This window comes from Gymnoscopelus braueri, assembly GCF_963280865.1.
Source record: "Gymnoscopelus braueri genome assembly, chromosome: 6".
Classification (NCBI taxonomy): domain Eukaryota; kingdom Metazoa; phylum Chordata; class Actinopteri; order Myctophiformes; family Myctophidae; genus Gymnoscopelus; species Gymnoscopelus braueri.
In genome coordinates, this window is record NC_137607.1 from 24,369,013 (window position 1) to 24,387,126 (window position 18,114).

The window sequence follows — 18,114 nt, forward strand, 5'->3', positions numbered from 1 at the left end:
TGGAGTATAAGCATTAATGTGTAACGATAAGGTGTGTCCATTATAGTTAACCCATTAAGACCTGAGACCATTCCTAAAAATGTTTTCTAAATCCTAACAGTTTTTTGAAAAAAATCAAAAAATATATTTTTCAAGATTTTTCAAAAATAGCAGATCTACAAGCTCATAGCGCGGCACTCGGTGCCGCGCTATGAGCTTGTATATCTGCTATTTTTGAATAGCCAAATAAATCTTAAGTGACACAGATGTGTTCCAGGTATTAATGGCTTAACTTGGCACACAACAAAAAACAATCTGTGGTATAATTTGTAGTAGTGTGTTGTAGGTGGAACATTTGACAAAAATAGGCAAACATCTGTCTTAATAGTAGTGATAACACAGGTTAGGACACTAACAAGGCTAATATTGGTGGTAATGTGATGTGCAGAGGTGAGGAGGAGACAATGACTGTGTGTTAATGCTTCCCTGGTACATCTCTTGGCAGATTACCAGCTTCGGACAAACTAAAGGGCACACATGCGGCCAGACGAATGGATACTTTCTTTCTCTCTCGCTCTCTCCCCTCTATCACTCTCTCTCTCTCTCCCTCCTCCCCCATCTCTCTCTGTCTATGCCTCTCTCTGTTTGCGGCTCCCTGGCAGCGAGGGACAGCAGAGGACAAGTGGAGGGGAAGACATCAAACTTTCTTCACTCTGTGCATGAGACAAAAGCAGGCCATTTTCCTCCTGCAAGACAGATGCGTAACTGTTGCTGATCCCAGAACAAACGATTTATGCCATCACCTCCCGAGCTGGGGTTTTAACGCGTCCCTCTGGACTGCAGGAACATATTTTATTATGAACTATGAACTTGGACTCTGGCTAGCCCGTCTGGAATTTAACAGGCTCTCGTTTTCTATTCACAATTTGAAACCGTGCAAACTTAATGAGATGGTACTGTGTGGGTACCATTTTGAAGGATTTCAGAAAGGGCATTTTTAGACTTGCACTGCACGACAACAATTAAAAGTACTTCATGTTTTTGAGTTATGAGCCACTGTGTTTTTATTGTGGAACATATAAAGTCATAATTTGTGTTTTGTGCCAGTGTGATTGGTCTGTTTCAGTAATGTTTATTTCTCAACAGGACATGATAATGTAGATGACTTTAGCTACTGAAAGCAGAGTAGGCAGTCGACTCCACGTGCAGTAGTCATTCTTCATTCTTCAAGAGAGATGGTTCTGGTCGGATTTCAGACTTAGATTACATGTGGTGCGAGAGATGTGGCATTTGGCCGTGACAACCACCACAGTCTCTCTTTTGGCCAGAAGTGTGTTCCTGTATTATCCACGTTTTGTCCCAGTTGCTCAGCCCTCTCCCTGCTGCAGGCGAAAGTGTTCCCACTGTATTTCCATTACCGTAAAAATGTTTTCTTATGTATCATTACCTTTAGTGAGGCCAACATTATCCCCAGTGCATTGAAACCAACACCAGTGACAGCACAGCCAGATCAATGATTAATAAGGTGTAAGATTGTCAGAGCCGCCGGCTGTGTAACATAATATTGTCGACACGCTTGTGAGGCCTGTAACCTTGTCCTCGTTGCTTCCAATCAGCTTCCACATGGCAACTAGAAGGAATGGGAACTGTCTTGTCATCGTTTTAACCACTTTCAACTCGGTGTCCACATTTTTTGGCATGTCATTATAGGTGAAAACTGCAAAAAATCTTCAAAGATAGGTAAAATATCAGATCTAAAAGCTCACAACGCTCCACAATGCAATGTGTTGTGAGCTTGTAGATCGCCTATTTTTGCCCTGGGAAACCATCGCAGAACAAAGTATAAAATGGGGCTTAAGTGGTTAAGCGACGCATTGTGAGCCTGTAGATCAGCTATTTTCGGCAAACAGCTATGGTCTAGAGAGGAAAAAGAAAGGGGCCAAGTATTGACCCCTGGGGGACTCCGGTTAACGAAGGATAGAGTTTTAAGTGGTTAATTAAGTGCCATTTGTACTCAGTAAAGGGATGATACTAGTTATACCCTTGTTAATAAACCAAACTATGTACTGTAGGACCAGAAGTTGGGGAAACGCCTGAAGTCGAAATAACCTGATGGGAATGAGTTTTTCTGCACTATTCTTATTTTCCCTTGACCCCAATTCTGTCTGGTGTAATTTTCTGCCTCTCTCTGCCTTGCTTTGTTGTATTTCATCATCAGTTCAACTACACGGCCAACAGCGTAGAATAAAGTTCTGGGTTTCTGCTTGAACGTCTCAAATCAATTCACTGCGTCTCTGCTGTAACCACACAACCCTCGTTCCATTTGCAAACTTGTGTGTAAATGTATTTCAGATACTTGTACCAGTGGAATTCTGTTTTTGTTTTTGTTTTGTCTGTGTATTTTTTTTCATGTATTTATCAAACACTGTTTGTCAATGGGAAACAAAGGGATATATTTCGAAAATAAATAATTTTGTATCTTGTCTCTGTACGTAGTATAATTGTTTTTTGTAACAGTCTGGGTTTTGTGTACAAACCTGTGAGGGTGCTTTGATGCAGACAACTCCAGTCAAAAGGGTGTTTTCCACTGATTGCAGCATAAGGCTATTAAGTTGTGTTTGTGCTTATTTGGCTCCGACTCCCGTGAAGAGCTGACTGCACACCAGCTGTCCTTGTTACCATTCAAATTCTGTTATGGCTGGTAAAATAATTTGAATAATTTGAATTGCCATCGTGCAGAATACGCCAGGAAGAAATCACAGATCACTTTCTAAAAAGGTCTCTAACTTAAGCGAGATCTAGCAGGCTGTTGCAGGGTTGCTGTGCTACAGTTGAGGCTTGCTTGATATTCGTGGTGCGTGGGTGCTGCTGTCGCGCAACAATCTAACAATTTCACAACGCCTCACTCGCACCACGTGGTGGGAGCTTGTAGATTGGCTATTTTCGGCGCACAACTAAGCATAAATCAAGCTTAAAGTTCATACAACAGTATGTCAGAGCCTCTTATGGCTGTGGTGGAAGATTGCATCTGATCAGACAGTTTGGCTCTGCCTCTCAGGACTGTCTGCAGTACATGTTTTCAGTCCACACTGTTGTGTACATCTACATCTACTCGGTCTCTTTCACAAATTGTCTCAGCCTGACATGACAAGCCTTGCATCCTCCTCACGTCACACACAACATCCCCCCCCTCCTCTCTTTTTCTCACTCCCCGTCACCACGGTATCAACCTCTCCAGTCCCTCTCCTCCTCGCTGTCATGCATAAACAAACACAACCTGCCATGGATTTACTGTAGGTCAGGGGACGGTCTTCTGTGAATGACGATTACACAGTACACTGTGTGTGAGCAGTGAAAGTGTTAATTTATCCATTTGTAACAGAGTTTACAAACGGAACCAAATGGGCACCTCCTGTAATTAACAGTTTTATGTGTGAAAGTGGGTGGGAGCTGTAAAAGTATTAACTCTTTCACTGCCAAGAGTATTTTCATAAAGTACTCCCCCAGTGCCAGCAATTTGCGTTTTTTTTAATTTTTCATTCAAATAAATGATCTGATTGGGTTTTTAAACCCATAATACAGTTCTACCAGTAGAGAGCAACAAATCGACACATTGATGATCTCGCTGGCTCACTCGCCCCCTCCCAAACAGGCTCACGTCATATCCGGTCATAACCGGATGTTGACATTTTTGACAATCGTTGATCGGGCTAAATTACGATGCGATACACGACTACGATGACTGATCGTCACCCAGACCAAAGAGAGTAGACGTGGACCTCTCCGTTTGTTTTTTATACCGTGTGAAAAACCGTGACTTTCCCTATTCTGGCCGAAAATGATCGCGGGAAAAAAATGAGAACCGGAAACGGAATCTGCGTCATGAAACCGGAACCCAATTAGTCTGAAGGAGTCAGGAAGCGAAAGTGATCATGAAAAATAAACAGTATAGCGCGACCACAGTCAAAAGTAAAAACTCGGGATTTCTCGTGCTGGCACTGAGGGTACTCGGGAAAAACTCGGGATATCTCGGGGCGTGGCACTGAGAGAGTTAAGAGCGTGAGCCATTTTGGGGGGGGGGGGGGGGGTGTGTGTGTGTGTGTGTGTGAGAGAGTGCGAGCGGTGCAAGCCAATGCCAGCCCCTGCAGGCTGCCGCCTTGTGCATTGTCCCTCCACTCAGCTGTCCGTCATCACTCTAACAATGGCTGACTCTGTGACCTCCTTGTCTCACAGCAACAGGCTATGCATATGCACAGGCCGATAAGGAGGTGTGACTGACACACGCGCACGCGAGCACGCACACCCCCCGTCTAACAATGCACGTCCTTTTTCTGAGTTTCTTGATAAAACTGCAAAGCTGTGATCAATGACTCATGGGGGCTTTGGGAAAGATTTGCATATATTCTTAGTGACTTTCATTTTGCCTTTCATTCAGCACAAAGTTTGTTACCTTACATTACATTTTTATTTTTTTGTTTACTTGTGAGGCAACACAACTTTTATTATGAAATAAGCATTTGATATCAGTGGCAAATGTAGTGAAAGCGCTTAAAAGTGAAGTGATGTTCTGACATTAAAATGGTTAAATTAGGCTTATCGTTGGACGTTTCACCTTTGAAAGGAAACTGTTTCTGTGTGATGCTCTGATTTTACATTCACTTCCTTTTTTCAGTTCAGTTTTTCAGTTCTCTCTCCCTTTCAGCTTTGTAGAGAATGATATCGAAACACTACACACCATACGTATATCTGAGCCAGAAATACATCTGATAACTCAAAAGACCTTGGCCTATATTTCACACCTCCAACAGCCCAGATTTATTACATTAAATTATAAATATGAAATTAATAAGTCGGGGACCTCAATTATAATGTGCTTTCATCTTCAGCTTAGTCTTGAGATCATCAAAACCTTAACTTCTCACTATAAACATCATATACCATAATACCTATATTGTAATGGGCCCCAGTGACTGTAAGAATATTCTTAGGCACCTCACATATTAAAAGGTAAGCTAAAAATCAAACCTAGGGTTCATAAATGTGCATTTGTTCAACCTCCATACTCTTCAACAATTAAATTTGATTTGATTTGACAAAACCTTTCTATGTATGAGACCCTTGGAATGGATTTCCACAAAGCAGCCTCATTTTATTGAAAACTGTTCAATCTAAAGTCAGCAGTCAAAGAATTTGGCAGGTCAGTGCCTAAGGTCTACTATAGTCATTCTATTTAGGTTTCATGTTGTCATTGTCATTTAATGTCTTACTATCACCCCTACAATATATCCACACACTACAGAGATGCTTTAGGGAATCAGGGCCATGTTTATGGGCATTTGAGTCAATACTGTGTTGTTGTGCAAACACAATCTATGCAGGCTCTCTGAAGTGCTATATCAATATTGCACCAATGATTCTTGTGTCATGGGTACAGGCAGGTGATGGTTCGATTGGCTATTCTCTGAGTCTCGTGAGGTTTGGAGAGGCAGGTCGTTGCAAACCCTGCAGTGCTGACAAAAGAGTCATGTAGAAAAACAAATAATCAACCTATGAACTAGTCTAGAAAGGTTTTGTGTCACAGGCTCATAATATTACTACACAGTAAAATCCTGGATGTTGATTTAACTGGACGTGGAGGACGTGTTGCGCCAGGCGCAAAAGAATGGCATTAAATGGCATGGACACGCCCCCAAGGCGCCAGTTAAGACCATGCGCCATGACGCAAAGTCGGCCGTTAATATAGGGCCCTGAGGATTTTACTGTGTAGGCTATCGGTTATTTTTACAAATTATCAGCAACCTGCTACATTTTCATGTTTTCATTTGACGAGGTAAATGAAGCACAGGTAGACTGTCAAAATTAAAACACTAATTTTACACCCTTTAATTTGTTATTGTGTCTCTTTATAATCCATTCCAGAACTACCACATTAGCTTGAACCTAGATGAACGGTGCAGAAAGGAACATAGAATAAAGGTTTCCATTGTGACAGGATTTATCATGTTAGAATGTTTGAGTTTAGATACAGCTTTCAGCCACTTCATTACATTCATAACTCACCACCATACCCAAATCCAAGCCCAATCCATGTATTGTGTCAGTAAGAAAGCCACACACATAACTGAAACATCCCTGGTTCAGTTCCCAACCGGGGATCTATGTCCTCCCGTCCTCTCTGCCCTTGCTTTCCTGTGTCTCTTGTCCTATCCACAGAAATCAATAAGATGCAATAAAAATAACCTTAAAAAAAAAAAGATAACCCCATTTCTTCCCCAATTTCTCATTCTTTAATCTTATTACTTCCTGCTTGCCTCTCTCCCATAGCCAGCTTGTCTCACATCCCCATTGTCTGCCCACAGTTCTATCCATTATTGTGCAAATGTGATGTTCTGCCCACATTTGTTCTGTTATTGAAGACTGACATCTCCTCGCTGCACCTGTGCCATTTAAATTCCATCCATACCAAAGCACAAAAGCAGCATCTCTGCAAACATCTTTCTTGGCAGTTGAACGAAGAAGCTGGATCCTGTGAAATGTGTTTTCAATCTCTATGCCCGTGGTCTCTGCTGGATCTCAAAACTTTTTTTTACGGTTGGCCCTGATGTTTGTGCATGAAATCTCCTCAAACTGCGGAGTGTCAAAATTGTCTGACATGGCCCCCCGGAACAAACATACTGTACAGTAACGTACTGTAGCTGTCAGGCTTTACATTCTCATATCAGGTTAGCCAGACTGGAGGTCGTCTCTCTGCGTGCCTGGTGATCCATGTGTCCAGAAACCGTGAAGATATTCACGACCTGGTCCATCAACCTCCGCCCCTGCCTCGTCCTCTCAAGCAGGAGCACGACAGCAGAGTACACCGCAGCCCCCAGCACCGCGGCCCCCCCTCCGGCCAGCAGCACCACCCCAGAGATGTACATGTCGTTCAGTGCTTGACCCGGCTTTGGCATGTGGTTGGCCAGGGCCAAACGCAGTAGAACAGTGCCGCAAATCAGCAACGACAGCCCCGTGATCAAGACCACCAGAAGATCGGACAAGCCGCCACTCTTGAGCATGTCGATCCGTCGCCTGCTTCGAACGCAGTTCATGTCCTGGACGGCCGAGCTGAGAAGCTGTTTAAGCAGAACCCCCAGGGCCAGCAGGCAGAGCGCCGTGCCCACACCCAGTCGCCACTCGCTTGACACGCTGGTGGTGGTGGACAGGAGTCCCACGCCGCCCAGCCCGCAGCCCAGGATCAGCAGCATGGCAACGCAGTAGCAGAGCAGAGACTTCCCAGGCTCTCGGAACCACCACAGCTCCACCTGCTCCTCCAGGATGCCGTGCTGGATTTGGGCCGGGTCGGCCGGGCCATGGAGGCCTCTGGGAGGGAAGTCCTCCAGTTCGGGCATCGTCCAGTCACTCCCAGCCTGTCGGACAAGGCTGCCACCACTACCGAGGAGTGGATATCCACCGGAAAATCCGCTCCACCCCTTTACAGGTCTTGTAAACGGGAGCCCCTCTCAATGTACACAAGATGCTGGACCCCCCTACAGTAAGTGACTCAATACTGAGTAAAGCTGAAATACAAAAACAACATTTAGAAAGAGTCTCTAGTTTCTAGGTGTATGGAGATCCTTGCTGCTTAATCTGGATCCCCGGCCCAAAAGTGAATCCAAATCCTCCGAATGAACCATCTGCAGAACTCTCAGGTCAATGTTGCAGAACGACATCAGTCACCTGGGGAGAGGAGAGATACAATAGATGCATTTACAGGAGGACAGAAAATCTTTCAGCCCTTTGTCCCGATCATTCATTAACTATCTGAACAAGGCAAAATCCTTCTCCATGGGGACATGGAAGAATATCTGATCTGTGTCTAAAAATCAAAACTTGTGTACATATAGGTGATTGTGGCAAGAGATCGTAAATGGTGATTTATACTTGATTGCACGCCTGCATCGCGCATCCAAGTATAAATCGGGCATTAGCGTGCAAGGGAGCAACTCACACACACACACACACACACACACACACACACACACACACACACACACACACACACACGTCACACACATAACCAGCACTATCTATTTTGTAGCTTCTCTGATCATCCAAACCTGCTTTGACTTTGTCTGGAAAACTTGCTATGCTGACTCCGGCAACCTTTCTATCTCTCATTATCGCTATGCTAATGAGTTCTCTCTACAGAGGCAACAGCATTAAAGTCACTGTCAGCCACAGAATAAACAATGCCCACGCAGGCACATGTGCACAAAAAAACAAGAAACACACACTTACACACGTATGCACTTGTAAACTCTCAACGATCCCATCACCCTCAATGCTCCAGGCCATGGTGAGTTCCAGTTCCTATTTTTGTTCTTCTTTTTTTTTCTTACAGTAGGCTACCAAAGTAAAAGTGATCACTTTCTTTTTTATATATAGTCGATCTACAAGTTCACAACAACCTGCCAAAGTTGTGACGCGTTGTGAGCTTGTAGATGGACTATTTTTGAATAGGCCTTGCCAAAGTATAAAATAGGGCTTAAGTGGTTAATGAATGTTTTGCATTAATAATAAAGATCTGCAGTAAGTAACTACAGTAGTAACTAAAGGTAATTGTAGTGGAGTAAAACGTACTATATTTGCCTCTGAGATGTAGTGGAGTAGAAGTATAAAGTATCGAAATACTCGGTTACGTTCCACCACTGCAACACACATACACCTTTACAGCAGTTTCTCTTGGATTCTGTACGCCCAGGTGGCCGTATACTCTGTCTATGCCGTACTGCTTTATAGTGTTCAATTAGGGTCAGGACTTATGGCAGTCAAACTGACTCCTTCCATTTCATTACACTCCTCCGTCCTCTTCTGGACTCTTCCATCCCATTCACTCTGTGGTAATGTGTTTTCATGGACTGCAGTTAGCACTGCATCAGTGAAAAGCCTGTGCTTCGCTCATGGCTGTATTTTTAAGTCTTAGCATATTTAAATGTCTTTTCTGTAGTTGTGGCCCTATACCACCTCTCCATCCACTCCTCTCAACACACACACACACACACACACACACACACACACACACACACACACACACACACACACACACACACACACACACACTCAGAGGCTCAAGGTTATGGCTGTTGACAGCTTGTCTTTAAAAAGCTGTCAGCGGCTTTATTGCTATCAAAATCGGCAGTGCACGAAGTAAGCCCACGCAGCCCGGGACAAGCTGACAGGAGTTACAGCTTGTCCTCACGGGCTGCGTTCCACGCTAACACAAACACAGCACTGCAAATGCTTTACATTATACCTGAGTACAGCATAATTTTCATCCTGATTTCAGAAACTTTCATTTAATCAGTTAATATCAGCTCGACAATGTCTGGTAAAGATGGACTAATTAACGTTTTTATTTGTACTCATATGTTGCATCTTTTTGTCTTGTGTGTTTTTGTGAGAATGTGTGATTACAGTTTTTATTGTGTGCTGCACAACCAATTGCTGCTCTGGGGACTCTGAGGTTGTCAATTCAGCAAACACGTTAAATTACAGAGGAAAATGATCTTACCCTATGGACAAATGTGTTTTTTACCCGTTTACAAGTCGTTGCTGTCAGGCAGAAACCTTTTGTATGTCCATATTTAATCTTTTTGTGTTTTAAGACAGTGTTGTGCAAAAGTAGTGAAAATAGCCGAACCCTGACACAATTCCTAAGCCTTGCATTGCCACATGTAGTGAGATTGTAGATCTGCTAATTCCACTATTTTTGCAATCTTTTGAAAAAGTTTTTCTGCACAGTAATACAATGCTCAAAATAGGTTTGCCAGGCTTGTGATGAAATAATAAATACATTTGATCCGTTGGAACACACGCAATTCTTTTCCACATCCTGAAAAGTAACAGTTTTGGACATGACAAGGTTTATGCCTGACAGTGACAGAGTTTACTAATCCACTTAATCCACTGTGTGGATTAGTCAACTCTGTGTGTTCACCTTTGCTAGACTTTGCTGTGCGGTAGCGTTCATGATGCCACAGAGAGAGACTTAACCCATTTTGTGCGGGAACCCCTATTTGTAACTATATCTTTCAGGACGGGAACCCCTTTTGGGGTTCTTGTTGCTGTGTACAGAATATAGCAACATACATTTGTTGTAATTTTTTTATAAATATTAGTTTTTAAGAAAACTTAGATCAGGATTTAGAAGGCGTTTTTAGAATCGGCCTCGGGTCTAAATGGGATAAGGTGCAAGCATAAGGTGTGAAATGAACAGTGAGGATATTACAGCGGACGATGAGGGGTGTTTATTAGCTCCATGCTGTTCTGGAAGATTTTCATGTCCCGTATCCAACGATGTGTGTTCACACGCTAGGGCTGGGAAATATGACTTCAAATCAGCATCACGATTATTTCAAACTTTTGCCTCGATTGCGAGTAATGAACGATACAAAAAATAAAGGTGAAATTAGCAAATCTACACATCTACGTCATCTACACATGCACATCATGACACGTTGTGAGCTTGTAGATCGTCCATTTTTGTACGCCACTACTGTACAATGGAGTATAATACTGGTTAAGTGGTTATTCAGACTAATCAATTTAGTCAATCTATTCAAACTTGTTCATGTCAATTCATTGATATATAAAAAAATATATGAGTGTGTATGTGTATGTATATATATATATATATATATATATCGATATCTCTTGATTATTCGATTAACCTACATGAGCAAAATTATGTCGGTTATTGGTTCTAAATGTCGGTTTCGATATATTGTCAGTTAATTGGCCAGCCCTATCACACACACAAGCATGTGTGTGTGTCTGTGTGAAAATCAGAAATGTATGTTTGTAGAGAGTGCAGGTGTATGTGTCTGTGCATGAGTGACATGAGTCCATGTTTGTTAAGGATGTGTGTGTGTATACATAAACATGCCTGCTGTGGCGCGTATTAGAACATACACACCTCATGACAGAACATGCTGTACATGAGACAGAGAAATATTTGTGTGTGTATATTACCCTATAAGTGCATGTGTGCATGTTACTCAGCCACTAATTAATCCCAGCTGGTTTGCGCTTGGTGTGACAGGTAGCACCACAGAAATAGCACAGTAATTGCGAGGTGTGTGTGTGTGTGAGAGAGAGAGAGTTATTGCAATTCGAAGCCGGTGGTTATTGAAGCACAATAGATGCGGGGAAGACAAAAACAATGCAGATGATACACTAGGGTTTCACCAACTAGTCGACTACAATAACCACTAGTTGACACTGTTGGCAGTAGTTGTATCACTGTCATCATTGTACATTTTCTCTTTTTAAAATACAATTACAAAGAGAACATACATCTCTTGATGACAACTACGTTTTGTTTTGTTTTTGTTTGTTATTTTGTTTAGTATAATAACCATAGTTATTATTTTATTTTCATGTTCATAAACTGCTACTACATGTCACACTATTACATAGTGTCACATGTCTAATAGGCCTATACACTGACACCCTCCACATTGTCTCATTGAGAAAAGGACTCACAAGAAATTGTGGAGACAACTTCAACACTTGACGGGGAGTGCAATGAGCGTATTAAGTCTGATTTAGCCTCTAAAAGCTCACAACACGACGCATTGTGACCTGGGAGATCAGCTATTTGCGATGTGCCACACCGTCCTACAATGGTGCATAATTTAAGCATTAGGGAGACAGAATATATTGTCACGCCATGGGGTTGAGAAAACTGAGGTAAAGATCATTAGATTATAAAAGATTATTACCATAGCATTTCTGCTTCATTACACAGAACAAAGTGGAGCAGGACAGCAATGATGGAGATGGAGATAAAGAGAGAGGATGACGTGAAAAATGTCACGAGCCAAACTAGAAATGTCTGCATTGTGATTAAATACAGTCCCTCCATGGTCCAGATCAACCTTTTGAGGCAAATGGAGATGAGCATTGATGCTTTCAATAAGAATCAGTGTTTAATAGTTGGAACTTGGAAACAGCTCAAATGGATAAGAGGTGGATAACAGCCCTCATCAAAACTGTCTTAAATGGTTACCAGGTACACAGTAAAATCCTCAGTGCCAATGTAACTCTGAGAGTGTACAAATGTAACCAAAATGGTACATTCTCAGTTCCAAATGGATAAAGTATAGGTGTTGCAAGTTATATTTTGAGTTGAGTTTGGGTAACAATCATTGCAATAGAGTGTTTGTTCAATAACGGGGTCTCTCCATCTCTCCAACTCAGGATACAGATAAACAAGTGAAATTGGAAGTGATGAAACAAAAGAAATGAACAGACAGAATTGGAACTGAAACACTATGAAAATTATGATGCTTTGTGTGGTTCTCTCTCTTGATTGGATGAAATCTGTATCCCAAACTAAAAACGTATTTTCTGTTTAGAGCTAGAGAGAGAAAAGTAAATACACTACAACTACACTACTCAAGTCTTTTTTGAGTTTTTCAACGTAGGGCGGGCATTTCTCTCTTACTTCGAACAAGAATGTGTTCCTAAAATGCAGAAGTAGGTCTCCTTGCCCCCCCCCCCCCATGCGTACCTACATTATAGTTTTTTGTTTGTTTTGTTTTCTATTTGTATATTATGTCTGTGGTTAATTTATTTTTGTTTCATGTGTTGCAATGCTGTCTCACGTGTCTGACATGTCTGTGAAGAAAACTTAAATAAAAAGATTTAAAAATAATAATAATACAGAGCTAGAGAGACCGCTGTTATTGACCAAACGCTCTATAAAAACGATTACTATAGGAATATAGAGCTTTAACCTTTTAACAAAATACTTTTTTTTTAAAACACACAAATAGCACTTACACCACCTTTAACAATGAGGATTATACTGTGGTATTACTGCCTTTGAAATAATGGAATTCTCCCTCTCACCTGTCTAAAGCTCATCTATATTTTGGGCTGAATGATAGAGGCTGTGCCTCTCTCATCACCTCAGTGACCTCTTACCTCCGTCATACCAGCTCTGTTGGCCTCATAAATGCCTTAATAAGGCTGGTTCTCTCTGCACTGCTCTCCAATAAACGGGCATGACCATGGGCCAAAATCGGTATACTGTAATAGGTTAAAACAACAAAAAATGCATCATCTCGATCTCAGGATCCACATGGGAACAGCATGACTCCAATGTGGATCTCAGACTTCATTTGGCCAGCCTGTGACATCTATGACATACCGTATATGAATCCAAATTTTAGACTCCAAAAACTATTTCAGCCCAATCAGAGCCCCGTCGACTTCCATTTAAAAATATATACAGTATATAATATCTCAAAACGATAAAACATACGTATGTGTAAGAACATTGTGACGGTACGTCTGTGGGCTACTGGTAGTGTGCACAAGAAATTGGACGCCGATCAGTCCATTGATTTGCAAGATTAGCTTCGGACAGAACAGACACACGTACAGACCGACCCTCTTATAGACCGCTAGACTCCTGCAGTACAGTTAAGTTTTGGCTTCTGAACCTCAACCGCACCCCTCTCTGCGCAAAATATGTACTTGCAATGGTGTCTGGCTGTACCAGTTAGAATATAATGTCCTATTGAGTTTGCTTGTATTTTCCCTAATATGAATTGTTTCTTAAGGGCTCTCCCCCAACCACTACCTGCAGCATGGATACCATTTTCCTCAGTCAACTTTCAAGAGGTCATCAATGATAAGATAGAGATTAAACTCTGTCTCTTCTGATTATTTGCATTACCGTGGGAAGTAGGGGTACTGGGGGGGCTGCAGCAAAAACCTTCGCTGAAAATAGCCAATCGACAAGCTCACAACGCATTGTGAGCTTGTCGATTGGCTATTTTGGAACGTAACGCGTAATTTATGCTCCATCGTACGACGATGTTGTGCACCGGGTATAGCCCTGCTTTTTTGGGCGCGCACCGCATCATACGATGATGTATAGATCAGGCTTAACGCATGAAAGAAGCAGCAAGGGTCTGTAATGAAAGATGCTGATAGAAAGCAGCTCAAAGCAGCAATAAAACACAGTGCTGATGGACCATGTCACAATTCATTTGACAAAGATTATATCCAAAGAAGATCCTAGATAGGGTTCTTTTAAAGTGACAAGAATGATAAGTATGTCCAGTAAAGCCCCATTGAAAACCCACAATGAGTGGAGCGGGGCTGACGCTTGTGGTCCAAACCTTGTCGGTTATGCTAATGATCTGTGAGTGATGATGACAAATCCCAGAGATAATCAGAAACTTTGCAATCTATTTCTATCCACCATCATTAGTGCTTTGTCTCACACATTCACATTATCATCCTCTCTCTCTCTCTCTTTCTCTCTCAGCCCACAAGGTCAACAAAGAAGGGGAAAAAAAATCTTTGGAAGAAAAAAGAAAAAACACTCAATACTCCAATTACCTGGGATGCTGTGGGACTCGGTATTCCCCCTTCTGTTGTGTCGGCCCACTGTATTCACTTTACTTGCCATTAGTGTCTCATTTTATTGTTTATGCGTGGTTCTTTTAAAATTGGTTGTCCAGCATTATATACTAACAAGAACGCAACATGGAGTAGGTTCATACAGTACAATAATATCCGGGGATATTGGATAAGCTGTAAAAATGCCTGAAAAGGCACAGAGGTACGGTACCCGGTTGCAGAAAATGGGCAAGACGTTCAGTCACATGGGAGAAACCGCCTCTGCACTGACACGAAATGGAAGTTTGACCTCCGAGCCAACACAAGTTCTCTCAATCAGCAGAGGAGTGATTTAGTCCTTTAGAGATTATTTTCAGAGGACTGAGCCTCGCTGTGGGGTCAACATTGCAGTTTAGATAGATGAGACGGAGGCACACTCGAGCCTGCCTGAATTATGTGGTGAGGTGAAAATGTCTTAAACAGAAGTGCGCACATCCAATCATGTTTGCTCAGTGAAAAACTAAACTAAAACATGAAAGAAAGTGGGGTGGGTGAGGTGGGTGGGGGGGGATTTCTGTGCTTTCTGTAATATGGTTCCTCACGTTACAACGTTTTAACCACAATATCACTGTCAGGCATTTGTTGCCAAAGTTGCAGCTTTTAATAATTCATTCAGACCAGAGGGGGCATCCAAGCCAGAGGGGAAAAGAGAGAGACAGTTAAGCCTCATGGGACACTTTCTCTGGCCCTCAACAAAACCTCTGCACCATCCTCGATTGTCCATGAGGCATACAGGTAGACCTTTAGCCCTCCTTGGACACACCACTTTCATCCATTTCTAATGGTCTTTGTGCATTTGTGCCTCACTGTAATTATAATGGATGTCTGATGCAATTTGATGTAGACGTCTGATGCAGTTTACGTTTATTAGTGTGTCTCATAAATACATTCTGAGAGGCACCGAACGAGATATCTCGCATAAATATGGGAAGCAAAGTACAACAGGCGCCAAATTAATCAGCTATGACTGGTCCTGCAACTGAGTTGCCTGTTATGTGTATGTGTGTGTGTGTTCGTTTATTTGGGGGCCATGGGAGGGGGTGGAGGGGAGTTAATGGAACATTGGATGATGTGTTGCCGTGGCGACAAGGCAATACTCTCCTCCCTCCTCTTCCTGTCTCCCCCCGGTCAGGCGTTGTTTCTCTTGGCGTCCCCCCGGGCGAGGAGAGGGGTCAGGGTTGGCTCCATCTGTCTATGTGATGGGCATCCGTGCCAAGCGCCACGGGGGCTGGAGAGAGTGGAAAGAATCCTAGCGCAGTGAGGGAGGCAGTGGATGTTTCAGAGATGGCATCTGGAGCCGGGGCTGAAGGAGAGGAAGGGTGCTGTGGGAGAAAGCTGCTTCTGAGGCAACGGAATGGGGATGGGCCTCCAACAAGCTCATGAAAGGCTTGTTGCTGAGGGTGGTGGTGGTGGGGGGGGGGGGGTGGTGATGGTGGGTAAGAGCGATCGGGTCTTCTTGAAGTACAGACTTCGCCTGGGACAGGCGGCTGGGGCTGGAATTCAGTGCTGTTGTTGCACTTGGAGATGCAGTTCAGAATGTGGGAAGGATGGTGCGTCTGAATGGCTCTTTATGCAGGCAGACTGCGTCCCTCTTTTCTGTACTGTCAGAGAGTCCAGAGAGCCTCGCTGTCCAGAAACTGAAAGGGGACAATGGGCCAAGTCAGTGTCAGTGTCAGTGTCAGTGTCCCCACTCTGCTTCCACAGGAACCTGAGACAGAAAGACAGACAGACAGACAGACAGCATTAAGAAAGAGGGAGGAGGAAGAGACAGTAATTGCTTTATATAAACTTTACATGAAACTAGTATTATCCTCTCCTCTCCTCCATGAGTCACCTTGCCAGTGGTTTCTTTAGTCATTCCCTGCCTGGCCATTGAATTACGACTTGCACCTCTTGACCGATGATCCCATTAGCCCATTCAAGTCCCTCTGCAAAATAGTCATCTTAGAAAGTAAAGTATGACTATTTCTAGTCATAAAGCCCGATTTTTGGGGAGAATCAAAGCCACATTTACGTCAATTAATCATAATTCATATGGTGGCTATTTTGCTCTTACTCCATACTCATGGAGGGCATGAAGTAAGAGCATCATTCATGGCCACCTTGTGAATTATAGTCAACAGACAGGAATAAGCTTTCGGTTTTCCTTGCAAACTAATGACTTCCTCGCAGTGTTTGATTTTAAAAGTGGTGAAGTTAATAAAAAAGGTTGGTGAACCTTAAACAGCTAAAGTCCTTACATTTCTTTCTGTCTTTATTACTCTCTTCTCATCTCCCAGATGGTTTAATTCTCTGCTTTCAGAGCAAACTCATTTCTCAGCTTATGGCACAGCTTAGCCCAACCAGCAACACCAGCCAGGACCCAACCGCTGACACCTCACGTATACACACCTGCACACGCACACACACACACACACACACACACACACACACACACACACACACACACACACACACACACACACACACACACACACACACACACACACACACACACACACACACACACACACACACACACTCTATCTCTCTCTATCTGTTTTCCCATTCCCATCCTTATCTCTCTGGCCTTCCACACCTTTCTTTTGTTCTCCCTCGCTTCTTTGCCTCCTCCTCTGCCTTGCCACCAGTACTTCTTATCTTTCCAACTCCTTATCTTCCACTTGTCTGCTGTCTGCTTTGGTGTTGTGATGTTGAGCATTCAGAGAGAGAGAGAGAGAGAGAGAGAGAGAGAGAGAGAGAGAGAGAGAGAGAGAGAGAGAGAGAGAGAGAGAGAGAGAGAGAGAGAGAGAGAGAGAGAGAGAGAGAGAGAGAGAGAGAGAGAGAGAGAGAGAGAGAGAGAGAGAGAGAGAGAGAGAGAGAGAGAGAGCGACTTCTGGCCGCAGGTCTCACCCCAGAAGCCCCTACACCCCAACAAACACGCACACACCTCTCTAGTACCTGTGTGTCTAGTGTTGTTTACAGGATCAGCCAGGCCATAGTGACGTCACTGCCCTTGCAGGCTGTGACAGGTTGTATCCATTGCCCTTCCTCCATATTAAAATATATATTAAAACCCCACTATTCAACTCTGCCAAGTTCAGGAAAATCCATCATCATTCTATGTTTTAAAACCTCCAAAATAAACCCTCTTTTAGAGCTGTAGATAGTCCAAACACCATTTAGAAACGCATAGAAGAAAAGCTTTTCATCACATCATTACCGATGTAATAGGGTATTGTATTTCCCTCCTTTACACAGAATTTCATTCTCTTAGTGGTGTATGGATGCTGATTACCTAGCCAATCCCAGTTCAGCCCAGTTCAGCCTCATTAGCCACTCTCATGCAGAAGGGGCCACATGAAGCCTGCCAAGACTTAGCAATTCAAAATGTTAACTCACAAATACAAGGTATTCATTTCTGCCAAATAGTCTCAGTTAACAAACAAGATGCAGAAAAAGTATCACATTTCTGGGGAGGAGACCAACTGAGTGATATGCATAATGAGTGAGCGCTGTGCTAAAGCCCTTGGTCCCCGCTGTGGAAAAGTGATTATTGATGCAGGGGGAAAAAACTTCTGGCCAGCCAGTTGCCTTTCTCTGCTGAGCACAGCTGCAATATTAAAGCGCTAATCAAATCACCAATTAACATGCGCATCCCCTTCTGCCTCACTCCTGCTGACGATGGGAAAGTATCTC

The 18,114-nt window shown here is 43.0% G+C and overlaps 2 protein-coding genes across 2 annotated transcripts in view; one reads left to right on the forward strand and one right to left on the reverse strand.

Moving 5' to 3' along the window:
* The window catches only part of ap1m3 (adaptor related protein complex 1 subunit mu 3), a 42,497-nt gene extending 40,035 nt beyond the window's left edge, over nt 1-2,462 (forward strand). Inside the window, exon 12 of the mRNA XM_080430731.1 lies at nt 485-2,462. Coding sequence (XP_080286857.1) covers nt 485-507 — 23 coding nt within the window. The 3' untranslated portion in view covers nt 508-2,462. The remainder of the gene's footprint in view (nt 1-484) is intronic.
* A 3,399-nt stretch (nt 2,463-5,861) lies between these two features.
* tmem125a (transmembrane protein 125a) overlaps nt 5,862-18,114 on the reverse strand; it is a 16,294-nt gene continuing 4,041 nt past the window's right edge. Inside the window, exons 2-3 of the mRNA XM_080430859.1 lie at nt 14,377-16,144; nt 5,862-7,695 (exon numbers count right to left, since the gene is read on the reverse strand). Coding sequence (XP_080286985.1) covers nt 6,693-7,367 — 675 coding nt within the window. The 5' untranslated portion in view covers nt 7,368-7,695; nt 14,377-16,144 and the 3' untranslated portion in view covers nt 5,862-6,692. The remainder of the gene's footprint in view (nt 7,696-14,376; nt 16,145-18,114) is intronic.